General features: G+C 42.2%; 1 protein-coding gene across 1 annotated transcript in view; it reads right to left on the bottom strand.

Moving 5' to 3' along the window:
- Positions 1-22735, bottom strand: part of LOC144798230 (extracellular calcium-sensing receptor-like) — a 102272-nt gene extending 79537 nt beyond the window's left edge. The window contains exon 1 of the mRNA XM_078668978.1: positions 22518-22735. Coding sequence (XP_078525104.1) covers positions 22518-22735 — 218 coding nt within the window. The remainder of the gene's footprint in view (positions 1-22517) is intronic.
- Between the last annotated feature and the right edge of the window lie 4727 nt (positions 22736-27462).

Genomic DNA, 27462 nt, shown 5'->3' on the forward strand with positions numbered 1-27462 from the left:
CAAAAATGAAAAATTTTATTTCACCCAAAAGAAAATTGAAACACGAGGTGGAAAATTACTTCATAAGTACAAAACACCTGCAGCTTATATGGAAGGTGAATATGGTTATAATACTTGCCTTTGGTTTGATGCTTGGATGCAGTACACTAAAAACTAAGGTGTTTTAGCCTGGCCGGAAGATGGTTCATTTAATATGAGAATTTAAAAAAATTTAAGAGAGAAAATGACAGCTCTTGTGCCAAAGCCTAGACGTACACAATTTGAGGCTTTAGTTGAATGGGAAGATGAGATGTTTCAACTTCAGCGGGAAGCAAATGGTATGATAAGACCTCCAAATTCATCAAAATTTAAACATGAAACTCATGAAGATAGAATGCGTCGGTGGAGACAGGCAGATATGTGTGATGGTCTCTACTTAGTGAGAGAAATGATTACAGAAATACCAGGTCAAAAGAATATCCAAAAGAAAAATAATACTGTTGTTGAAAGTGAATCAGAAGACCCAGTTCTAGAAGAAATTTATTTAGCAAATAAAAAAACAGACTCCTTTAAAACCTGCTTGTTCTTGGTCTACTCCGATGGTTTCTAATGGAACCACACCGAGTGCTCCTCCATTAAATGAAGAATCACCCAGATTGTATCCGAATAATTCTAAATCTTTTGAAACTCCTATGAGGTTAGAAACAAGAACTGACTCTAGTGTTTATGATGAAAGCAGAAATTTTCGTGAAACTCCAGTGAGAAAAGAAACTTCTAGAAATTTGATGAGAACTAGTGGAGTTGAGGAAGTTACAGATAATTCAGAATACTTACGATCAAAAGAGGAATTAATAAAGGCATGGAAGCAGTGACAGTTCCGGTAACGATTGGTCCTGTTCAACCTGTTTTTGATCAGGGAGAAATTAAGCAACCAGGTTTGACAATTCCATTAAATGCAGAAATTCAAAAGGTAGCTGAAAAATTTTACTCAGAACTAACTGAATTACATCGAGAAAAAACAAGGATGCCTGACTTAACTTTTAATCCAGATTCATTATGTAAAACATCAATGGGTGCAGAATCAGATACTGAATTACCAGAGAAAACAGATTCTACTACAAAGCTTGATGTTGCGAGACTAAAAGCGGATTTAGAAGAGTTAATAATTGGCAGAATTGGTCCTGACAGTCTAAAACATTATCAAGGTGATGAACTCTTGTTCATTTGCAAAAGCATTCAATGGAAAACAAAAAATAAATATGACCAACTGGAAGAATTGGCTGCAGAATTAGAAATTGATATTAATAAACAAAAGAATTTGGGAAAACACTACAGATTAGAATTTTCTGAAAAGGCCATTGGAAATGTTAATGCAATGGGAAGAATAATGCACATAAAAGATTTGATTGTGTACATCAAAAAATTGGGTGACTTGAGTAAATGGAGAGTGAAGTGGACCAAAAAGAAGGAAGAGGAAAGGTTAGAAAAGTTAGCAAAACAGTTCCCAATGAGAGAAATTGCTGTTGGTGGTTATGTTCATGTTCCTTGGTCAAGACAGGACATTTTGTTATTCACAAATGATTTCCCTCGGTTGAGAGAAAAACCAGTGGAATGGTATCGACAGGTTAATAGATTCATCAAGGTATCAAAGGTTCTGTGGATTGATCTTGATGGATTCTTTGACATAGTTGTCCCATCAGATCCTTGGACAGAATGTAAAATCGCTGTGAGTTGGCCCAAGGTAGAACCAGCTCGAGATAAAGAGACAGGTGCTCCATCGTCAGAAGTCATGGGACTGTATGACAAAGTGATTTACTGGTTAAAGCAAAAGATTCCCCCAAAAGAAGTAGATTGGGTAAAAATAGACAGAACAAACCAGGAGCCAAAAGAATCAGTTCATTCATTTTATGAAAGGTTACTGTTGGTTTTCAAACAATACAGTGGCTATGAAAAATTAAATGAAAAGGACATGAGTCACTTCATTTACAGATTTGTTTATGGTCTTAGACTTGAAATTGGTGAAATGATTAGAAATAATATTGTCAGATGGCAATCAAATTCAGTTGACAAAATTTTGAGAAAAGCAAAATATTGCAGTGATGAATTAGATGTTAAACAGAAGAAATTAAAATAGCAAGCAATGTGGGCACAGCTGAAAGAAGCTGAACATCAAATTGCTAGTCTAGAAAATAAAAATATGAATTTAAATCAGAATCAGGGTCTGAGAAAAATCAAAGGAAACTTCAATAAACCAAAATTTAATGTTAATATTGAGGAGCTGAAACAAAAATTGCCTTGTTTTAATTGCGGCGAAATTGGACACTTGAAGCGCGAGTGTAAAAATCCACCCAGAAATTTTAAAAATGCATCATTAAATCCACAGATGCAGAATGATGTAAATCTGCAGCAATAGCTACAGCGACAAATTAATGAATTGAATCTGCAGCAACAGCTACAGCGACAGTTAATGAATCAGCAGGGTCAAATTCCACAGCCTCCTCTCCCAAACTGTGGAGGTGTTCAAAGGTTTAATTCCGAGACAGGATTCTGCAGAGGTGATCAGGTAATTAGAACATATAGAGCAAATGTGTCAAATGCATCTGGACAATTTTTGTTAACAGAAAATCAAGGGTGTGATTCTGATGACTACTTATGACCGTGCCTGAGAGAGGGGGAAGAGAGTGTACTTGGAGCCACTCTTGAGGTTGACCAGTCTGGTCCATTTGTAAATGGTAAAGTGAATGATGTAGAAATCACTTTTCTTGTGGACACTGGTGCTACCCGTTCTACTGTTAGATTAGTGGAAATTGAAAACCTGCCTCTCTCTGGGGATACCATCCAAGTAGTTGGTGTAACAAATCAGCAAATTAAAACAGATTTGATAGAGCCTGTGAAAATAGAAATTGGAAATTTCACAGACAAACACAGATTTGTAGTTTGTAACAGCAGTCCTGTAAACTTGCTGGGAAGAGACATCCTTTGCAAGATGAACTGCAAAATATATTGCTCACCGGAGGGTATTGAGCTACAAACTATGGAGGAAGATGGGCTTTATAAATTAACAATGTTAATGGTTGAAGCAGAGAAAATAAAATTATTTCCTGTTTTTGACAAAGAAAATTTACCAGAAGAATTAAAAAAGACAGTTAAAACTGAAATTTGGGATTTAACAGGAAGTGAAATGGGCTTGATGAAACATGTTGATCCAGTTAAAATTACTGTAAAACAGGGAGTAGAATTTCCAAACATTCCTCAGTACAAGATGAAAACTGAAACAATTGAAGGTGTCATTCCTGTAATTGAAAAATTTATAAAGCAAGATGTCTTAAAAGAAATTGAATGTAGTCCTTGTAATTCACCGATTATGGGGATTAAAAAGCCAAATGGAACATACAGAATTGTTCAGGATCTAAGAAAGATTAATCAGATAGTTGTTCCTTTTTGCCCAGTTGTCCCAAATCCTGCAGTGATTCTTTATCAAATTCCACATGATGCAGAATGATACACTGTCATTGATCTGTGCAATGCGTTCTTTACTGTTCCATTACGTCCAGAGAGTCAGGAAATATTTGCGTTTCGGTTCCAAGGTCGCACACTAGCATTGTGCCGTATTCCTCAAGGGTATACAGAGAGTCCTTCTATCTTTAATGAATTATTAAAGAAATCATTGGAAAATCTAAATTTACCTGGAAGATCAACATTGGTTCAGTATATTGACGACCTTCTTGTTGCAGTAAAAACGAGAGATAACTGTGTTACAGATACAATTATTCTTTTGAATCACCTGGCAGATGAGGGACATAAAGTGTCACCTGCTAAATTGCAGTTTTGTAAGCAAGAAGTAAAATACCTTGGTCACAGAATTGCAAAGGGAACAAGACAAGTGACAATTGAGAGAATTAAAATGATTCAAGGGATGCAGCCTCCAAAAACTCAGAGACAGGTTAGAATGTTTTTGGGAATGGTTGGCTTTTGTCGTCAATGGATTAGTGGATTTTCAGTAATTGCAAAACCACTGCAGAGATTGACAAAATCAGATATAAAAGACCCAATTGTCCTTACAGAAATTGAGATGGAAGCTTTTGAAAAGCTAAAAAGAAGTTTGTGTGAAGCTCCTGCTCTGGGCATGCCAGACTATGAGAAAGATTTTGAGCTGTACTGTAGTGAAAGAGAAGGATGTGCATTGTCTGTGTTGATTCAGAGACATGGTAAATTGAGAAAACCCATTGCATACTTCTCAGCAGTGCTAGATCCAGTTGCAAAGGCATTACCAGGCTGCTTAAAAGCAGTAGCTGCAACTAGTGTAAGTCTTGAACAAAGTGAAGGAATCATAATGGGATTTCCTGTGAAAGTCTATGTTCCTCATTCAGTTGAAATTCTCCTTACTAGGAGTAAAACGCAGCACTTGACGAGTAACAGACTTACAAAATATGAAAAAAATTATTCTGGGATCAGATAATGTTTCAATTGCAAGATGTGTGAATTTAAATCCTTCCACATTATTGTCTGATGGTACTGTTACAGAAATAAGAAACAAAATTGATGTTGATCATGAGTGCTTGGATGTTTTAGAATATTGTACCAAGCCTAGGCAGGACATTAGGGATGTCCCGTTGCCTGTTTCAGATTATGTTTACTTTGTTGATGGTTCTAGTTTGTGGACAGAGGAAGGCTTTTTGAGAGCAGCTTACTCTGTCTGCACAGTTGCAAATGTTGTGGAAGCATCATGTCTTGAAGGAATTCGTTCAGCTCAAGTAGCAGAATTGATTGCTTTAATTCGTGTGTGTGAAAGAGCAATAAATTTGAAATTCACGATAATAACTGATAGCCAGTATGGGTACGGAGTTGTGCATGATTATGGACAGCTTTGTTCTCAGAGGGGCTACTTGACATCTGCAGGATCACCAATCAGAAATGCAAATTTAATAAAAAGATTGATCGATGGCATACAGTTACCAGAGAAAATTGCTGTTGTGAAATGTGCAGCGTATCAGAAAGGAGATGATTTCATAACAAAAGGAAATGCTTACGCAGATGAGATAGCCAAATACTGCGCAAGAAACAATTTTGCAATTAATCGGGAAAGAAATGATGAGCATGCTTTGAATTCATTAATGCTAACATCAATAGTTGAGACATGGCAAGAAGTCAAAGATTTACAAGATGAGGCTGATGATGAGGAGAAAAACACATGGTTGAGAGCAGAATGTAGGCAGCGAGATGAGGATGGAGTCTGGACTTACAAAGATGGTAGAGTAGTTTTACCAAACTGCATGATTGCTGACATGGCCAGGATGTATCATGGCCTGGGACATATTGGAAGAGATTCAATGGTCAGACTTTTCAGAGAAACTTGGTTTAATACCAAATTCAGAACCATTGCAGAATCTCTCTGTCAGAGGTGTTTGACTTGCCAGCAAATGAACCCAATAAGGAAAACTGTTGTGGGAATGGGAACCATAGGACGGGAGGGTGGTCCATTCACCAGGTTACAAATGGATTTCATTGAGATGCCACTACATAATAAACTGCGTTATGTTTTGGTGTTTGTCTGTTTGTTTTCAAGATGGGTTGAAGCGTTTCCCACACGTGCCAACGATGCAATTACTGTTGCAAAGTTACTTTTGATGGAGATTATACCAAGGTACGGTTTCCCAGTGACTGTGGAGAGTGATCGCGGAAGACATTTTGAAAACAGATTGTTAAAATTGATTTGTGAAGCATAGCATATTGAGCAGAAGTTGCATTGTGCATACAGACCAGAGGCATCTGGAGTTGTTGAGCAGATTAATGGAACTATCAAGAACATAATTGCAAAAATGTGTCTAGCTACAGGTATAAAGTGGACAGATGCTCTTCCACTTGTTCTGATGACTCTAAGAAGTACACCAGATAAAAAGACAGGTTTAAGTCCCGATTTGACATTCTTATGGGCAGAGTTATGAGACAAGCATTCATACCAGTAGGGAAATTGTTGACCATTAATGATAGTGCCATTTTAGAATATTGCAGGAAATTGTCTGATGTCGTGACTTCTTTGTCTAATCAGGTGGGAACCGAAGTACAGTCAAGAGAAAAAGAGCAAGCACATGATCTATCACCTGGTGATTGGGTGAGAACAAAAGTTCATCGAAGAAGAAACTGTTTGGTACCAAGGTGGCAGAAAGCAAGACAAGTGATTCTTGTGACAACAAATGCAGTGAAGTGTAGAGGCATAAAAAGGTGGATACATGCTAGTCATACCATTCGTGTGCCTACACCTGAAAATTCTGATGAAGAAAGTGATACTACAACTGATTCGGATTCAGAAGAAGAACCGGAAAGAAATCCAGATTCTGAAAATTGACAGGTTGGTCGACATCTGGAAAATTCTTCTGTGAATGGAGAACTAAATGAAAAAGATTTGGGGATCATAGTTGTAGACTCTGAAAATAATGAAGATCTGCTAGAAAAAGAAGCAGTAAAAGAGTCTGATCAAGCTCAGAATCAAGACCAGGAAAGTATCGAAAAGCAGAAAAGAAGCTCTGAATTAAGGGACAAGAAATCCAAAGCTGGGAAGTTGAAGGTAATTGAAGAAGAGGAGGAAGACGAATTGCCAAGTACCAGTTATAAAGATGATGTTCCTAACGGAGTGAGGCTGCCTAGTAGAGAAGAACCTGAGTCCAGAATTGAAATTTCTGACACTGATACAGATGAGAAAGATGAAGATTCTCAAATAAGAAAATTCAGAAAAAGAGCTTGGAGAACAGAATGTAATGTGACAGAGCCAAAGAAGAAATTACCAAGAAAATGTGATAATTGGCCAAGTGAAAACGAAGGGTTGAAATTCAAGTTGATTAAGAAATCAAAGGAGCAAGTAAACGAAATAACTAGATTCTGAAAAGAAAATTGAGACTGGGAAAAAAATAGAAGTCATTAGTAGAAAGACAAAAAGAGCTTTGAAGCCAAACCAAAAGTATAAATCGCCTGAGTGGACGTACATCATTATTCCGCCTGTAGTTGAGATAAATAGTAGCAGTCAGGAAGAGATTGAAGACAATAGTGACAATGATTGAAATACTTACCTGTTAAATTTTGGGGTTTTCTGTTTTTGGCATAAGGCCGAAGAAAATGTGTTAGGTGACACAAGGTCGTAGAAATTGTGTTAGCTTGAAAATAAATTGTGACGCAAGGTCGAAGAAAAGCTGTTAGAGGGTTTGAAGTGATATAAAAAAATTTTTACAAAAAAAGAATTTTAATTGGGGGGTGTTAGAATTTTAGAAAATTAGAAAATTAATTTTTTTTCTTTTTTTTGTGGCAAACTTAGTGAAAATGCCTTATGTTTTTTGTAAATAATAGCTCAAGATGCTCCATCTTTAAAAGATGCTGTAGGATATCTCTGATATGTATGCTCTTGATAATTCTGCTCTGGTTAGTATTAGCTGTCATCTTTCCTTTCGGGATCGATAAGGAGATGTACAAGGTCAACATGACAAGCAAAGCTTCAGTTAGTCAAGACAAACATAGTGCAACAGGCAAAACTAACAAAGTTATTGATCACAGACCTGAGGCTCATCAAGATAGGTCTGTTGGTGATTTTTCTAGCAATACTTTTTCAAGACTTCTAGCTGAATATGTAAAGGTTATGGAAGTCAAAGACTGCTACATTTGTGTGAAGTTACCTGCTTCTGTTTCAGAGGGAGTGACATACAATATGCTTCCTCTTACTTATGGCATAACTTGCAGTAAATGTAAATGTAAATGTATAGGCATTTATATAGCGCACTACTTACCCGTAGGGTCCCAAGGCGCTTCGACTGCTGCGAAACCCTTCCTGGCTTCCCTGAGAGATGGTCCCTTAATGGGTATCTCCAGGGTGAGACCAGGCATCCCCGGCGGTCTGGTGGGGCCGTTAGTGAAGATGAGGCAAGCTAATGCCCAGAGTTGCCGAGTGTGAACGCTGATCAGAGTGGGCACCGAGGCGAGAGAATTATCGAGTCCGCTGACCCTGGTCCAGAAACCTGCCGCGCCGGGAATCGAACCCTGGTCCCGGGCCGTCCTCTGCTCTCGGGTCTGCCGCCTCTAACCAGTGAGCCACACTACTTCACTACTGCAGTGTGATAGCTAGCTTATTTTATCAGACTGGTCGTTTAGAGTATTATTACTCTAATTATGATGAGATTTTTGCAAACCTGAAAATTGAGAAAAGTTTAAATAAACATAAGCAAGCTAAACAGATGTGGGAATTTTTCATTGTGACTAATGAACTCACATATGAGTATGCTTTTAGAAATAATCTAACATGCAGATTGAGAACTGAGGAAAAGAATTTCCTGAACATTGTTGAGGAGAGAAGGGCAATTTATAAAAGAAATGAGATGGTCAAACAGACCAAATCGAATTTCTGGCAAAAGGAAGATGAAAAACTTAATGGCAAATCTTTTGAGAATGTTGCAATTCACATAGACAAACCAATTAGTGGCAAGTTTTGTATTAGAAGGGATAATACTCTGTTCGATAATTATTTTGTTGGAGCTAGCAATTGTGAGGACACATATCAAATCATGGGGGGTTGGGGTTTCAAGGGAGGTAGAGACCCAATTTTTCCTGGAATTTATTTTGTTTGTGGAGACAAAGCCTATTATAACCTCCCAGACCATTGGTATTGGACGTGTTTTGTTGGACTTGTTTTTCCAAAAATATTTCATGTTGACAGAAATGCAGAAGGTTCATTTGAAATTAGTAATCATGTAAATAGGTACAAAAGAGAAAGTTTCACTGAAATTTTGGGAGACATTTTTGAGGCAGTAATACCTTTGGTAAGAATAACCCTGAATGCAGGAAGAATCAGAAAATTGTCCACAATTGTTGACAGATTGTCAACTGACACAGCTGGAGGTTTCCAATTCGTGGATACCGAGGTTATCGCAATCAGATCTATGGTAATGCAAAATCGTCTTGCTTTAGACATACTCCTAGCAAAAGAGGGAGGAGTCTGTGGCATTTTACATGTCCAACACTGTTGTACGTATATCCCCAATGAGAGTAAAAACATTGAAATGTACATCAAAAATATTACAGAAATGCACTCAGAAATTGTTCCCTTAGAAGAGGAGGATTTATCAGAACGTCTTTCCAAAAGATTTCAGGCGATCAAAACCTGGTTTCAAGAAATTGGTGGTTCAGTTCTTGGCAAGATTCTAACACCTTTAATTGTAATCATTTTTGTGATACTTTTGTTGAAGATTAGTTGTATGTTACACAAAAGAAAGAAATATCTGAGAGAAAAGAAGAGAATTTACAAAATCAAAAAAAGAACAGGAAAGAGAAATAGAGCTGGAGGAGTTTCGTAAAGCTCAATATGAAAGTTGCAGACAGACAGTTGAAACAAGTCTTTAGAAATACTAATACAGTGAAATCAAATCATGTTCATCCTAAGAAAATTTTGCTAAAATTTGGATGTGGTTTGGTGATTTAGAAATCACCAGATGAGGGAGTTGATGGAGCGAGATTTAGAAATATATTTATTTCTACTTGTGAAGTTAAACTTCCAGAAGAATAATGAATTAATTCTGTCTATTGTCATGTCAAAACTAAATGCGGCTGTTTATTAATGGCATGTGCTTATTTCTGTGTGCTCATGTTTTATTTTTCTGTCTTAAATGTTGCACGAATCTGTTTGTTGCTTTATTTGCCTATGCTAGGTAACTTAGATTAATGGGTTAATAATTAACAAAGGAGGGTGGGTAACAGAACGAACATTATTTCTTGCATTAATTATTCTTTTGTGTTTGTTTATACACTAGTTAACGAAAAGAGGGTTTGAGGCCTAGTGCATCTAATTGAGCAGTTGGCTGAATCCTGCTCAGTGAAAGCAAGATTCCGGTGTGGAAAAATTCATGCCAAGTTTCTGAAAGAAGGAAATGCAAACTTCATTGTACAAATGAACTGACTGTACTTTTGGTCAGTGTGGCCAAGGACAGGAACCGGCAGAAAGATTTTCAAGCTAAGGAAGTCGCGAGTGAAATTATTAAATGTTACAAACTGAAGGAAGCTTCATGACTTGGAATAAAGGATAATAAACTCTTTAAAAAAAAAGTCGGAACTGGGCTCCAAAGAATGTGGTGACATTATGGTCTGTCACTTGTCAGCCAATGAGGACTCAGAATGGCAGAAAAGTATTTAATTTTTCTTAGATTAAGTTAGTTAGAAAGGTATAAAAACTGTCCCTACGGGAGGGAAGCTGCTGCTGCTTGCTGTTTACCAGAAGGGCGTATCGTGCTGTTGGACTTAACTTGGAGCACGTAAGAATCCTTTAGACTTAAAGACTTTTTCCCTTTTTCTTTAATGGGGCAAGTGTAGCTAGGGACTTAGGGTTTAGATGATGCCAAACTGCTATTTCTAATTTGTATTATGCTACTTGATTTAGCCTAAAACTGTCATTACCTTTTGCAAAAATCTCAACAATAATGCTTGAATAAAAAGATTTCTAATGCATTTTCTTTGAATAAATAGTTAATAAATAATATCTTTGAAAAACAAGCTGGCCTTGTTATTTCATGTGTTTAGGTAACCATTAGCAGATCTATTTGCCTCAGTGGCTTAATTAATTATAGGGTTTATTGGTTAGGATGAAGACGTTTTCTGCAGATGTATATAAATGTATATAATTTTATGAATAGGTTTATTAATTAGGTCACATGGTTCAGTTGCTCAAAATATGTCATGTTAGTTTATGGGCCTTGTGAATGATTTATGATTAATGGTGAATATTGTGGAGTTGGGTAGCGTAGTTTATGGCATATTTTCTATAGGGGCGCTGGATCAGTACCATCAACAAATGATTTATAATGTAACTAAAGTCCTAAAACCCTCTATTAACTACAATGCTTTTTAATGAGGTGCTATCATGTATATTGGTCCCAAGATGGCTGCCAACACTTCTTGGATGAAGTGCTGACAGCCAATCAGATCTCACGCGTACCCCGCGATTTTTCAACAACACAAAATTGGGGGGGGCTGGGGGGTCCTTGTGGGACCCCCTGAGCAGGCCTAGGGGGTCAGGGTGCTTCTACCTTGCCCCTTTTTGAGTTCTACATGTTTGTTTTTCTGCTTTCCTGTGCCTCAGACTACCGAGGTACAAGATGGCTGCCAACAATTTCTGTTTTGGAGTGTTGACAGACATTGGCAGCCAATCAGAATGCAGCTCGTACTCGGGAAGGTACAGAGTACAGTAAGCTTACAGTAAGCTTATATAGATATATATGTGTTTTTGAAGTTAATTTTCATAAAAACCATTGGAGCAATTTTCACCAAATATAGAAAAGGCACTTCTGCGTACCAGTCCCTACAATTTTGCAAAGTTTGGTGTAATTCCATTCAGCGGTTTGGGCTGTAACCTTGTCTATTCGTCCTATGGAAATTAACATGGGAATAACACGTTTTGGGACCCCCCTTTTTTCTCGGCCCCCGCATGACAAATCCCCCCAAAACTTCCAGGGAAGAAGCGGAGCGGAGCTGGCCTAATTTTTGGAAAATTACACGCAAATTCCTCGACCGGCGCCAAAGTTATTCCCAATAGAATGTTGTGGATTTCCTATGGTAGCTAGGTCCTAACTATATATACCTACTGGCTATCGCCAGTAGGTAATATACATATATATTGATATATATATTTTTATATATATATATATACATACATACATATATGTACATATATATATATACACCCACCACGGAGTGGAGTAATGTATACATATATTACCTACTGGCGGTCGCCAGTAAGTAGTTATAGTTACAACATAGTTTCTATAGGAAAAGCATTTTTTGATTGGCTAATGACTTTGGCGTCGTTTGACGAATCTATGCGAAATTCTCACCAAAAAAAGTCTATCCAGGTCAGCTCCTATCCTGAAAGTTTGGGGGTGATTAGTCAAGCGGGGGCTGAGAAAAAAGGGGGGTCCCAAAATACGTTTTCCCCATGTTAATATCCATAGGATATTTTGCGACGAGCTTCAGCCGAACTGCTGAACGGAATTACTCCAAATTTGGCAGAAAGGTAGAACTTGGCTCAGAAAGTGACTTTTTTTAAATGGTGTAAATCTGTTCAATAGTTTTTGAGAAATTCAAAAAATAAGAATCAAAAAATCAATTTCCCATATGAAACTTTGTGCAAGGCTACCTCCGAAACTACTGAACGGAATTACCCCAAATTTGGCACAAAGGTAGTGCTTGGATCAGAAAGCGGCCTTTTTTAAATAGTGTAAATCTGTTCAGTAGTTGCTGAGAAATTAGAAAAATTAAATTTTGAGATCTTGGCGGAGCCGAAGTCCCGTGCACGAGCTTCACTGTGATTGGATGCCAATACTCCAAACCAGGAAGTGTTGGTAGCCATCTTGTGGCTCGGTAGAAGCAAGTCGCTAGAAAACAGAGAAAAAAAAGCCATAAAACAAGAGAAGGGGGCAGGGTGGAAACACCCTGAGCCCCTAGGCCTGGTCAGGGGATCCCAGAAGGACCCCAGGGGCCCAAAAAAGATTTTTTTTTTTTTTATTCGGCACGTTAGCACAGTGGTGCAGGGAGGGGCCGTGTTCTGACATAGTAAGTCTGCAAACGCACCCCCTAGCACATTGTAAATTGTGGGATTAAGTTCTGCTTCAATCCTGAGGGTCCCTGGGGGCCAACTAGCCCACCAGGTACCTCCAGTATGCACCAGGGACCTGCGTTGCAGAGAGGTGTTCAGAAGCCACGCCCCTTTTTACACCTCTCTGCAACGCAGCTCTGTGACGCTTACTGGAGGTACCTGGTGGGCTAGTTGTCCGCCAGGGACCAACAGGACTCAAGGGGAATTAATTCCCCAGCTAAGCACGTTCCTGGGGGTGCATTTGCACAGTGGTGAAAGGAGGGGGCGCTCCTGACAATAGCAAGTGTGCAAACGCACCCCCTGGCACATTGTAAATTGGGGGATTAATTCCCCTTCAGCCCTGAGGGTCCCTGCGGGTGAACTAGCCCACCAGGTACTTCCAGTATGCGGCAGGGAGCTGCATTGTAGAGAGGTGTTCAGAGGCCACGCCCCTTTTTACACCTCTCTGCAGTGCCGCTCTGTGGTGCTTACTGGAGGTAGCTGGTGGGCTGGTTGGCCCCCAGGGACCCTTAGGACTCAATGGGATTGAATTCCCCAATTGACAACGCTCCAGGGGTGCGTTTGCACAGTGGTGCAGGGAGGGGCATGGCCTGATGCGTCAAGTGTGCAAACGTGTGGCGCATTTTAAGTTGGGGGATTAAGTCCTCTTGAAACCTGAGGGTCCCTCGGAGCCAACTAGCCCTCCAGGTAACTCCAGTAAGCACCAGGGAGCTGTGTTGTAGAGAGCTGGTTCAAGGCTGCGCCCCTTTTTACACCTCTCTGCAACGCAGCTCTGTGGCGCTTACTAGAGGTCGCTGGTGGGCTAGTTAGCCCCCAGGGACCCTCAGGACTCAAGGGGACTTAATCCCCTAATTTACAATGCACCAGGGGGTGCGTTTGCACAGTGGTGCAGGGAGGGGGCGTGGCCTGATGTGACATGGGTACAAACGCGCCCTGTGGCACATTTTAAATTGGGGGATTAAGCCCCCTTGAATCCTGAGGGTCCCTGGGGCTAACTAGCTCACCAGGTACCTCCAGTATGCGCCAGGGAGCTGCATTCCAGAGAGGTGTTCCAAGGCCATGCCCTGTTTTACACCTCTCTACAACGCAGCTCTGTGACGATAACTGGAGGTACCTGGTCAGCTAGTTGGCTCCCAGGGACCATCATGACTCAAGTGGAATTAATCCCCCAACTTAAAACGCGCCAGGCGGTGTGTTTGCACAGTGGTGAAGGGAGGGGGCGGGGCCTGACAAAGCAAGTGTGCAAATGTACCCCCTGGTACATTGTAAATTGGGGGATTAAGTCCCCTTCAATCCTGAGGGTCCCTGGGCGTGAACTAACCCACCAGGTACTTCGAATATGCACTAGGGAGTTGCATTGCAGAGAAGTGTTTAGAGGCCATGCCCCTTTTTACACCGCTCTGCAACACAGCTTGTGGCGCTTACTGGAGGTAGCTGGTGGGCTAGTTGGCCCCCAGGGACCCTTAGGACTCAAGGGGACTTAATCCCCCAGTTTACAACGCACCCGGGGGTGCTTTTCACAGTGGTGCAGGGAGGGGGCATGGTCTGATGTGACAAGTGTGCAAACGCGCCCAGTGGTGCATTTTAAGTTGGGGGATTAAGACGCCTTGAATCCTGAGGGTACCTGGGGGCCAACTAGCCCACCAGGTACATCCAGTAAACGCCACAGTGTTGCGTTGCAGAGAGGTGTAAAAAGGGGCATGGCCCCAGACCACCTCTCTGCAACGCAGCTCTGTGGCACTCACTAAAGGTACCTGGTGAGCTAGTTCTCCCCCGGGGACCCTCAGGATTCAAGGGGAATTAATCCCCCAACTTAGAACCCACCTGGGGGCGCATTTGCACAGGGGTAAAGGGAGGGGGCGGGGCCTGATGTGACTTTTGTGTACTACAATCAGTCTGCCAAAACCCAAGCACTCATAAATTCACCATGCACTCTCCTTGCAGTACTCTAATCATCCACTCAGTACCCATTTACTCATGCAATGACCCAGGCAATAACTCAATACAGAGGAGGTCAAGCTAATCACAGGGGTACCGCAACGCATATTGTTCCCTAGTGTATGTAGGTGTTTTCACTGTATTCTAAGTGTCTTTTAGCATAGTACTGGCTCCAGTCCTGGTTAGTCAGAGTTGGTTACCACCAGTAACCGTCAGTAAAAAGTTGGGTGCACAGGAGGGCTTTCTGCTCTTCGGTTGGTTCTTTCTGCACAATTCTTGCTTCTTCCTGCACTTTTGTTCATCTTTCTGGACTTCTGTTGACTCTTTCAGCTTTTTTCTGCGCTTGTCTTCCTCTTTCTTCACAAGTCATACCTTTGTAGGCATAGTTAGAAATTAGCATTTAAAAAACCATTGAAATTCACTGAAAAAACTATTGGTTTCAGGGACATTATAGTTACAAATTAGCATTTAAAAAACCTTTGAAATTCACTGAAAAAAACATAGGTTTCAGGGACGTTATAGTTAGTTGGACATTTCACTCATATAAAACCATAGAAATGACGCCCTTAAAGTTAGTTGAGCTAACTATAACTCATGCCCCCGTAATGCACTGCTGATTACGTCACATATTACATCATTCATGACATGGTCAGTAACATCAATGATAACATCTCAAATTACAAAACATGTTTTCTCCATGTTAATTTCCATAGGAAACTTTAGACAAGGCTAAAGGTCGAACGGGTGAACTGAATTACCCCAAATTTGGCAGGGAGAAGGGTCTTGGTCTAGAAAGCATGCTTTTGTTTACTTGGTGTAAATCCGTTCAGTAGTTTTGGAGAAATATCGAAATGTACAGATATCAATATCTGGGAATTCTGCCATCTGATTGGATGAGGCGTTACAAGCACGAGCTTGCTGTTATTGGCTGCGCGCGGTGCGAGCGGTTGCAACTAGGAAGTGTTGGCAGCAATTTTGTGATTCCATTTAGAATAAGTAAGGGGAAAAAAGGGCAAAAAGAGTAGGAAACAGGTGTATAGGAGCACTATAACCTCTGTGGGGGAGTGCGAAGCGAAGTAGTCACTCCCACCGGTCTGAAAGTGTGGTGTTGCTCAGAGTGACATGGTGCTGAGGTGCGATGCTGCTACACTTGGGTATGAAACCGAGAGCCTAAACCGTGAGCTCATTGCTGTAAGGTGATGTGCTCTGGTCATTGTAGCATACCTGTGCAAGTAGTGTTAGTAGGCAATTATACCATAGAGGGAGTGGGAAGCAAACTACTGACCCCTACTGTGCGTTTATACTATATCAGAAGTGGGAAGCGAGTATCACGCCTACCGGTGTGAAGACTCGGGGATCAAATTGAACTGATTGCTGAACAGTGATGGGCTCTGGGTGCTGTAGCATACTGATGCTGTAGTATAACTGTGTGAGTAGTGTTAGTATGCGTTTATACTAGACAGGGAGTGGGAAGCGAACAACTCACACCTACTTGTCTGACAACTCGGGGATTCAACTGTGAGCTCATTGCTGTAAAGTGATGTGCTCTGGGTGCTGTAGCATACCTGTGGAAGTAGTGTTAGATTGCGTTTATACAATAGAGGGGGTAGGAAGCGAACTACTCACCCCTACTGGTCTCAAGACTCGTGGATGAAACCATGAGCTCATTGCTGTAAAGTCATGTGTCCCGTGTAGTATTCCAATGTAGGTCATAGTAGAATGTTAGTATGTAATGCTAGTAGAATGTAAGTATGTAATGTTAGAATGTAGGGCTGTCATGGGGGGAATCTTGGGGAGTTTGTACACGGTGCTGGAGAAGACAGTTGCCTTGCTGTCTGCTCCTGTTGGTGGCTGTTTAAGCTGTCTTGTTTTCCTGCAATAAATCTACTTATCGGATCAACTGCTGTCTGCCTCTTCACTACATAAATTTGGCAACGAGCGGGAGAAGGTAAAAAGTAGGCTGCACTCACCAATATTTTAAGCTTCCTTGCGTTCTGCTGTAGACCCGTTTTCTTCGTGCAGCTGTTTCTACTCATCCAGGGTCGTCAGCTCATCAAACTATGTCATCTGACCTCTGGTAGGATTTATATTTTTTAATTTTGAGCTTCCTCTGCCTCTTCAATAAACTCTAGTCGCTGTACTACACATGTGCTAGTAGTATTGGCATGCGTTTATACTGATTCTGTAGTTATTGAGTAACCAATGCATCATGGCCCTAGGCAGTGCCACCTCCCAGGCGCAGCTCATAGAATCTACCGAGGTGTGCATCTGCAGGACATTTATGTTTGCTATTACAGGGCGGTGCATGGCTTCCACCCTGTGATAGCAAATCCTTGTTTGTCTTGTTGAAGCGAGAGTAGGAAAACCTAGTATCGCTTTAATAAAGGGGATCCAGATGGTAAAAATGGAGAAAAAAAAATGAAGCAGGGTCTCACCCGTTCATTTAAATTAGCCCCCTGGTGGGTAATGTTCCGGGGCAAATCCAATTAATATATTGCGGGGTTTCTGCAGCACTGGGGACCTTAATCTCACATGTAAATTAGGCGCGGGAGGGCACAGAGACGTTTCGGAGCCTAGGGGATCACCACCTTCCCGGGTGTTGTTTACGAATTGTTCGGGGGGCTTCAAGGCCAACTCAAGTCCAGGGATCGCCACCCTCTGGGGCTTTACTTAAATATGCAGGGTGGGCCTCGCCAGTCCCTGAAGCCTTGGCGGCCCTAGGCATTGCCTTATTGGTTCTGTAATCACACAGGCAGTACTCAGGGTGTTATAAAGTGATAGACTCATAGAACCCTTGCAGTTGTAGAATTACCCAGGCTTCATTTATGTAATAGTATGTTGATTTATATTTGGTAGGTGCACCGTAAAAAGGAGAGGGGGTGCACGTGTCATGCTCCGGACACTTCATGGTCACAGACCAGCAGGTCTGCAGCACCACGACCCTGAGGTGGCTCTGGGCTCTCAAAGGCGGATGAAAGGCGTGCAGTAGATGGTCCGCAATCCTCCTGACCAGGGACGTTTTTAGGGTTTGTGGGCCCTGGGCCAATCGTCTTTGGGGGCTTCTATTCAGAACAGTTTTGAATTTATGATCCAATATCAGCTCTTTCATGCCCTCTTTGCCCTCTTTGGCCAGGTCACTGGCAGTGCACAGGCAGACTCGTCCAAATTCCAAATGTGTTTACACCTTATATTCAGGGATAGTGATGTGTTTTTTCAATATTTTTAATACAGCAGCAGATCACTAATATTACTGCAAAAAATCTCTGTGAAACCCTCCCGTTTCTTATATCTTAGATCCTGTTTTGATCTAAAAGAAACCTTTTTATTGATGGTGCATGAACCACAAACACACTCCCTGTAAAATGTCTGTAATAGACTCTCGCACATCACCCACATTAAAGATAAAGAAATCCATATCTAAAACAATTTATTTAAGAGGTATTAAAGGTCATTGGGGCAATACTGTCTGCAGAACAGATCGGGCTCTATCAGGGGCCCCCTGAAAGGCTGGGGCCCTGGGGCAGAGCCCACTTTGACCATGCCTTAAAACATCTTTGCTCCTGACCAAACGTTATCGAACTAGCAATGGCACCATAGCTCCAACAGACCCTGGTCCATGCACCACCTGGTTCACCACGGAAAAAACAAGATATTTGTGCGAAGATACCGTCTCCACCCACTCTCTTTTTTTATTACAAGGAAAATGTACAACACTTGGGGCATATTTACAAGCGAATGGTGGAGTGCGGGTTTGCTCCAGAATTGCTAAGGCCGCACTCCATCACATCAGAAACGCAGGGATGTACCGTATTTACAAGCAAATGGTGCAGCCCTGCGCATTATTTAGATGCCTGGCACCAACACAGGTGCCCTTGCACCATAGTGCAAGGCTGCTTACATTGAGGGAATGTTTGTTTATGTGCAGGAAGGTGACCCTTGCAGGGGTGCATTGTATTGTTGTAAATACTGCGCATCCCTGCGCTTCAGAAAGGACGGAGCAATGCGTTAGCAATATTGGGACATATCCGTGCCCCGCCACTTGCTTGTAAATATGCCCCATAGAAATGGCAAATTGCGATTTTTTACATTATTGTTTATGTGCGTGAAGGGACACCTTCCTGCACATAAACAATTATTCACTGTGTTTTGCTGTTTCTATGTGTGCTGCACAATGCCGCACACATGGAGACAGCAACAATGTGGAGAAATAAAGCATTTCTCCTCATTTCCCTTGTTTAAGAACAGGTTTTCCCTGGTCCTAATTTTGGCACTGCCTCCTATTTATGTCACCCTTGTAAATATGGAGAAGCATCAAAATCAATGGGTGTTGCGGTGGAACACCCACTAGAACACCCATTGCACGCCATTGCAGGCAAAGGTTTTATCACCACAGGAACATTCCTCTGGAGACGGGGGCTTGTAAATATGCCTAAAGGTGTCTGTGGCTTTACCACACTCATGTAGGCCGCTTCACTCAAGGCCCAGATGGAGGTACTCAGGACCATAAGAACTCCAAGAGACCTGGGATGATGTTCAGTACAGTAAATGCATCAAAGAAACCTCACTGACTATGGATTACAAGCTACACACCATGTGACTCCCCAGCTGCACTACCACCAAAACCCAAGGAAGCACAATTCACACAAGATGACAACCGACAAAACGCTAAGGCTGTGATTGACAGCCCATTAAAGCAACAGCAAACCATGAAAATTCCCTGGAAGCCTTGAAAGCCATGGCAGTCATGAAAGTAAACATTCAACATCGTAACATCCGTGTCATTTTAGGTACCACACACTAAGGCACTGGCGGTGAGTGTGCGATAGGAATATATAACGTTGCAACCCATGCGTTTACAATGCATGCCTTTACAACGCGGTCAGTACAACAACCACATTGTAACCGTGCATACCATAACAACACAAGTCGTTACAATGACTTGCTGTAGTGAGTTTGGAATAGTATAATTTACTATTCCAACTTCAGTCTGTGCAACAGTAGGGAAGGTGTTGGATTGCAAATACAACACCTAAAGCCCACTACAGCAAGTCGTTGTAATGACTTGCATTGTAATGGTATGCGTGGTAACAACGCAGTCATTGTATTGACACATTGTAATGGTACCGCATTGAACCAACAGCGTTGTAAACGTTGTTTCCCATGCAACAGTATTGGGTGTTGTATCAAGTCCTAACCACCCTTGGGTCCTCCTTCGCCGACAAAAACGTTTATAAATAAATGTACTGCCCAAAAAAGAGCTGCAATGTGCGTGAAGCTTCATATAACCAGTGATTACACCCTCCCTTTATTGACACGCACAGGCAGGAGATATATATAGCAGCTTGAATCAAAAGAGAGATGTAGGAGGTTCTGTGGTGACACCGTCTCTTTTCAAACGCAACACACATGTAAACACAAATTAATTTAGAAGTGCTGCGGATTTACATAAATAAAGTGATTTTCTCAGGGGCAGACGGAAGTTAAAGAAAACTGACATTAGGAGAGATTGTGGTTAGGGAGGTGTGATAGTCAGTGTAGAACACTGTAAAAAGTTTAGGTATACCACCTACTATATTCAGCAGCACTCAGGGATCACCCAGCCAAGCACACAGCCAATACAAACAGTTCAAGTCCACCCATCGTCCTCAAAGCAGCGCCCAGGGCCCCCGATCGTCCCATGCCGCCCTGTAGCCGAGCCGTACAACCACTTGATGATGCGGGCCTTCCCCTCAATGACCGATGGCTGTGCGGCTGTCCCTGAAGCATGTCCTCCTGCAGCTTCTGCGTGTCGCTGTGACAGCTGAAGCCGCTGTCTTAGGTTGCCAGGCTGATGCTACACAGCATGGCAGCGGGCAGCTCGGCTGAGAAGCACCCTGGCCTAGCGCCTCGATGACCTCAGGCTCTAGGCCACAGTGGCAGTAGAAGGAGTCGAACTCCAAGAATAGGGTGACCAGGCATCCCCGTTTTGCCAGGACGGTCTCTGTTTTTAACCAGCTGTCCCAGCAAATTTCAAGAAATTTAGCTCATGTCCCTGTTTTTGGAGAGGGTCGACTGAAAACGGTGGGAGGTGTTTTTTATGTTTTACAAAGCAGAGAAAGTTAGCAGTTGTTTCAAGAAAGCAATTTAATTAACAGGCAAGCTACTGGGCTTAAACATTACATTTTATGTATGTTCTTTCTGCCTGTTCTGTAATTTTCTGCTGAGGAGCGCTCTCACTGCTTGAAGTAAAATTGTAGTCCTTCTTCTATTTTTGAGAAATGTCCCGATTTTTACTTTAAAATTCTGGTCACCCTATCCAAGGAGGACTTGGAGTAGTCCTTCAGTGAAACTGAAAGCACGCATGGCGCTCTGAAAATTAAAACAACACAAGCAACGGTCAAGGCAGGAAGCATCAATTAAAATAAAACAAAGAGTTCTCCCACACAGCGTATGAAGAGGGACATCGGAAGGAAACTGTAATTGACCGGTGCGCCTAAGACTCGCCGGGAAGTGAAGTATTGGCAATTGCAACGAGTTAGGAGGCAGCAAGGAAAAGCGACAGTGTAGTTAGCCAATTGTAAGTAGGAGGCGGGAAAAAGCGGTGGTATTGATTATAACAGGATTTGCAGACAGAGCATGCGCGCTGATGCTCAACCTAAAACTAATATTGCCCTAGGATTTCAAGGAGCGCATTGCACGTTTGTTTTTTCATCAATTGTTCCATCTCGGAAGTGTCCATTTGTAGGTGCATGCATGTGGAAAGCATTTCCTCTCTTTTTCCCTACTCTCTCTCCGCTCCAGCAGAGGCCCTAAAAAACTGACCACTGAAGCCCAAGTACACCAAACCACACTTCCCTCTTCCTGCCATGTGAGTACACACCTACACACACAAATAGACACATTCATACATGAGGACAAGCCATTGACCACAATAAAATGTGTATTTACTATTCGGGCTCCACACGCGCCCAGGTACATGCAACAGTTTTACAACGGACAAAAGTAAATATGTTTGTTTCCAATGTTTTTGATCCACTGCCTTGAAATTCCTCAAACACATTCAGGAATGATCTTCAATGTGGAGTGGTCTTCACAGCTGTGGTGTTAATGTGAGTTTAGTTGTTTGTCTAACTTTTTCTGGGTGTGCTAGTACAGTTGGGATTAGTCCTGAGAGCTGTGGTGTTTATCTGGCTTTGTCAGGGTTTACCAGTCCAGTGAAGAGTCATCCTCACAGCTGTGATGCTTATCTGACTTTGTCTGTGTGTATCAGTAGAATGAGGAGTGCTCTACACAGTTGTGTTTGTGTGGCTTTGGCTGTATTTACTTGTTGATATGGCTTTGTCAGGGTTAACCAGTCCAGTGAGGAGTAGTCCTCACAGCTGTGATGCTTATCTGGCTTTACCTTTTTTTATCAGTAGAATGAGATGTGCTCTTCACAGTTGTGTTTGTGTGGCTATGTCTGTGTTTACTTGTTTATCTGGCTTTGTCAGGGTTTACCAGTCCAGTGAGGAGTAGTCGTCACAGCTTTGATTATTATGACCCACACACAGGAATATGGTAAGTTAATCATATACATTGCACACTTACCTGGAAATTAACACATTCTTCTAGGTATGTGCAGAGTACAAAGTAAGTAAATTAAAGCATATAGCCAACCGCAAGCCTGTAGGCTGTACCTATCGGACAATGATAGCACTCTACATGTCCTTGACACTTATAAATTCATGTGCCTGGAGTCAGAGATACATGAAAACACGTCTGAGATCCTGGATGAGAACCCCTTTTCTGCAACTCTGATGAAGAGACAGAACACTGGGTTCTTTGCAGATGTCTGACCTCACAGACAGGTCCTGTAGGGATCACACAGGAAGGTACAGTGGTATACTCAATATGCCTAATCAGGAACTACCACACCCCTTCTGCCACACATTGTCAGGTAATATCCAATGTTTACCACAATAAGATACAACAAAAAAGATCCAGGGTCACAGCGGAGACTCACGTTTTGCAGGACGCCTGGCGGGGGGTTATGGTGTAATTGGCTTGCGGATAGTCGTTGTCAAAATGGACAGCAAAAATGGCCCCAATGTTGATGTCCCCATTGCTGGTGAAGGCATCCTCAGTGGGGGTCCAGAGGGAGCAGGACGCACCCTGCGCTACAATGTGAACAAGCACTGGCTGCAACAAGAGGGGCAGAAATCCCACAACAAGACCCCTCATGATGACTTGGCCATCAGTCTAAGAGAGAAACGTTTATAAGCCCCATCATTCCTTAGGACTTCCGTGTCTTCTCTGTGGGATCGGTATTCACCCTAATCCATCTTCCAACCGTACATTATATCCCAGCTGTCCTACTGGGGACAAAAGGACACTCTTTACAACCTCTGTTCTCTAGTGAGCCAAACTCTTGCATGGAAGTCTCTTTCTTCTCTATGTATACTAATGTTCTCTTGTCAGGATCCACATATGTGTAAATGTTCAATTTCCTCTCAGTTTGGTGCTCAACAGATGTGAGCTCCCATTTATAGGTCCATATACAATTAAAATAGGAAGAGCTTTACCCAGAAGGGAGGGATAAATGTATATATTTGACAAATTACATAGCAGAGCAGAGTTTCTGTGCCAGGTGAGCACACAGCATCTGAGATGGGATAATAATAGACAATCAGAGGAGGCAGAACCCTGATAAAAACTATAAATTACTGTCCAATGACATGTCATTACCAGAGCACCTTCCACTGGGAGGCAGAAAGATGTAAGATGTGTCTGAGGAATAGTGTGCGCTCTCTGACTTCAATGATTGTATCTAGAAATGGGCCTCATGAGATTTCTGCGATGCACCACGTCACATACGGACATTACAAGGCTCACTCCCTGTCCGCACACTCTGGCTAAAGTCGACCAGAGCCTGTTTGGGGATTAATGGATTATGTAAGGCAAAACAGGCATATTACTTGGATCCTATTGCTAATTTTCTGCAGAAAGTGTTTCATTTAACACTGCAATCTGGAATGTTTTCTACTGCATGGAAGGAAGCGGTTGTCACACTGCTTCTTAAGGAGCCTAACTCAGACACCGATGACATAAAAAATCTCCACCCCCATCTCTCTGCTGTCTGCCTGCTAAAATCTTAGAAAAGTTCAAGAGCCGAGAATTGGTTACATTTACTGATACCCTGGGTGTCCTTCTCAAAATTAGTTTTGAGCTGGTCATAGCATTGAGACGGCCCTCATTTTAGCAACGGATAGTATTCACCACATAAGTCTATCAGGGAAGGGAGGCTTGCTTGGTAATGCTCGATCTGTCTGCAGTATTTGACAAGTCTCATCTGTACGGATTGTGCAATGTCTGCAGCAAGCCGGGGTAAGCAGGACTTTCATTGCAGCTTCTCCACTCTTTTTTGACCAACAGGGTACATACTGTCAGCTGTGGTGATTTTAAGGCATTTAGCCTTCCATGTGGGGTACCTCGGGCTCGTTCTTGAGCCCTACTCTATTCAATCTCTATGTGGCCCCTCTGTCTTCAATGGTGCGGTCATTTGGGTTTCAAGCACTGTTGTACGCTGGCGATACTCAAAGTATCATCTCCATCTCTAACAACCCGACTTCAGTGGCTGAGAGGTTCACCCAGTGTATGTCTCGTAAGAGCATATATAATATAGAAAGCAGCCAAGAGCTTAAAATGGATTGTATTCTCAAATCCTACCCAGAAAATCTGGTTTCTGACCTCTAGTTCTTCATGAACTAAGGAGCCCTAACAAGTGACCTCATCCTTTACACAAAGAGACGTGCTCAATGCAGGAAGGCCCTGCTCTCATGGCTCTTGATCTCCACGTCCAGGAAAACTCATCATGGTCTGAGCGGCTTGGTTTCCACTTCATCAGTTTACAGAGCGGAAGCAACCATCACCATTTACAACATTGGGCTCATCCCCATACAATCATCCGACGCAACCTAGAAATATATGAGGACATTTTCACCCTCATCAATAAAGCTGCAGCGAGGACTGAATCCTCCCCTGTCCAAAGCCTTCCTAACTCCGTATGCAACACTAACCCATCACCTGCATCTGAGCCCTCCTTCCTCAATCATCATTCCACATTTCAACCTCACTCCACATCCAGAGCAGCTACTTCTGAAAAACCAGGCCAAGACATTCATTCCCTCACCCTAACGTCTCATCCGACCCCCACATCCTGCAACCTATGCCCTGCCCGATGTCTGATCCCTTAACTATGCCTAGCAAACTATCTCCAGCACCCCCTCTCCCCCATTTTTTGAGCTCCTTTACTTTTCCTGCCTAGGCCAATAGTCTTCCAACTCTTTTAACTCCAACCCCCCCTCTAACTTGCCACCCACCCCTAGACACAATAACTTGTACCCACACATCACTAGACCCCAGACTTCATGAGATCAAAAACTACCTACAACAACTCAAAGCTCACCTACAAAGCCTTATTGGCCTCACCTTACAGCCATCCAAGAATTGGTGGGTTGAGAGGGATCTCAATATGAACAGTCTTATTCATGGCCAATCCCCCCACCTCCCCACCTTGCCTACCACACACCACCCAACCAACAGGATCTCACTTTCTCCGGAGCCCATGCACTTGGGATGGATACATTTACCCTACCCCAAGGCACCTACCCGTTCCACTAAAATAAAATATCCTCTATCTGACAAAGATATCCACTCCCTCCTCCTCTCTAATAACTCGTCACACCATGGCATTGATTTATCACTCCCTGCTGACGAAGACAATCACGTTTTAATCCAATCCATGCCTCCAAATCCACATAGGGAATCAAGACCCAACCACAGAGTAGTAAACAAACACAACCTTCACCAAGTTACCATCACACAAACCACCCTACCTAATTCCAAACCTTGTCTGAAATACATGCTACTCAATTGCAGATCAGCCACAAGCTACTCGGCGGACATTGACGACCTTATCCTCAAACATGATCTTGACCTCCTAATCCTGATTGAAACTTGGTTAAATGATTCATCTGCACCCACCCTTGATGTGCTAGTCCCCCCTAATGATGGCATCACTAGATTACACAGATTCTGCAGATCAGGTGGAGGTATTTTCTGGATACACCATAAGAGCTTATCTGTTAAACAGTCACATTTCCCCGTTCTATCCTCATGCAAATACTTATCCATCAATATCGCATGCAACAACGGGCAAGTTTACAAATTGCACATATTGTACCAGCCTCCAGGGGACAACCTTTCTGTCATTGAACAGATTATGGATATTATCACAACAAACATGGGACATCACAGTACCCAAATCTCCCTCAGAGACTGAAACCTACACTGGAATGGCCTGAATGACTAGAGTAAACAGCCTTCAAACATTTCTTTTGGACCTAAATGTGATCCAAATCTGCAACAGCCTCACTCACAACAAGGGAGCGACCTTAAATCTTATCATGGCCAAAGCCAACTCCATTCAAATTGAATCTATCCTCCCGTGTGACTGTTCTGACCACTACTGCATCACATTCCTCATCAATGTCTGTGAATTAACATCTTTCAGTGGCAACATCCTGCCTCCTTTCGGAGACATGTCAGATGTCCAGGATCTCACAAACACTCCACTAGTGCCATGAAAAATATTGTAAACTTTATTGCACTGCTACAACTAAAACGATTATCCACCAATGACTCCAAACCATAGTATAATGGTAGTTTCAATACTGAAAGACAGAACCAGAGACTAGCTGAGCAATGGTGGGGAACCTCTCCGTCCCTTGAACAACTGAATCATTTGAGAAGAATGAGGAACTCATACTACAAAGGTATCAGAAAGTCAAAAGCTAACTTCTTCAGAAACCAATTTGATCAAGCTAGAAACCAACCAAAATAATGTTTTGAACTTGTTAAACTACAATCAAATGGCCTACCCAACCCACCTCAAGTTGGTTCCATTGCGTAACCTAACTGCAAGGGTTTTGCCACCTTCTCCCTTGAGAAGATCGAAAGCATGGAAATTGATTTACAGAGGGGTTTTGAACATCGTCCTCTTTTACCTCTCTTACCTATCTCCATCCTCCCTGATGGCTTTATGCTCTTGTCCACCTGGGCACACCTGCAAAAATAACTCCTCATGGACTTACTTCAAAACCTTTAAGGAATGCCATATCCGCAAAACCCACAAACCACTTCAACAACCCTCTTCCCTCCAACTTCTTCAATGAGTTGAAATCATCAATACTCCTACTCTGGACAAAAAATGTTAATGCCTCTCTACTGCAAGGCTCTATTCCTGACTGCCTACAGTTGGGGCATGTGTCCCCAAAACTTAAAAAACAATCAGAATATAGAACTCCAATAGAAACCCAGGTTACACATCTAACCTGGGCTTCTATGGGAATTCTCTAGGGCATATTACCAAGCCACTTATCGCCACTTTAGTGGCAGTTTCCTGCTGAAAAAGCGGCGATAATTGTATCGCCCCATCTTGATAATATGCCCCATAGAGTATTAATCATGAACAAATTTAAGCCCTAGAACCTAGGATCTCATCTCGCAGCACCTCTCTTGATTCGTCAAGTACTCCCATGACTACTGCTTGCTGTCATTGTTTTGAAGATTGTTCTTGTTATGATTATTGCATTTGTACTTCTGCTTCCATATATTTTGTTCTAAACTCTCCCATATGTCGGGAGCCTTACTTGTTTCCATATGTCTTTGCTCTCTGAACATGTATAAAGCACTCTGATACCCGCATGGGCTATGTTCGCACTATATAAAACTTTTTAAATAAAATAAAATAAATTACCAGCTGGATGAGAGACAACTCTTTGAAGCTGAATGCAGAAATGACTGAGTTTCTTCTGTTTGTGTCTTAGGAACCCGTTTGGTCTAACATCTGGTGGCCAGAAGTCTGTGGACCTCTCCCCACTCGAGAAAAGGAAGCAAAAAATCTTGGT

Source organism: Lissotriton helveticus, chromosome 12 (assembly GCF_964261635.1).
Source record: "Lissotriton helveticus chromosome 12, aLisHel1.1, whole genome shotgun sequence".
NCBI lineage: Eukaryota > Metazoa > Chordata > Amphibia > Caudata > Salamandridae > Lissotriton > Lissotriton helveticus.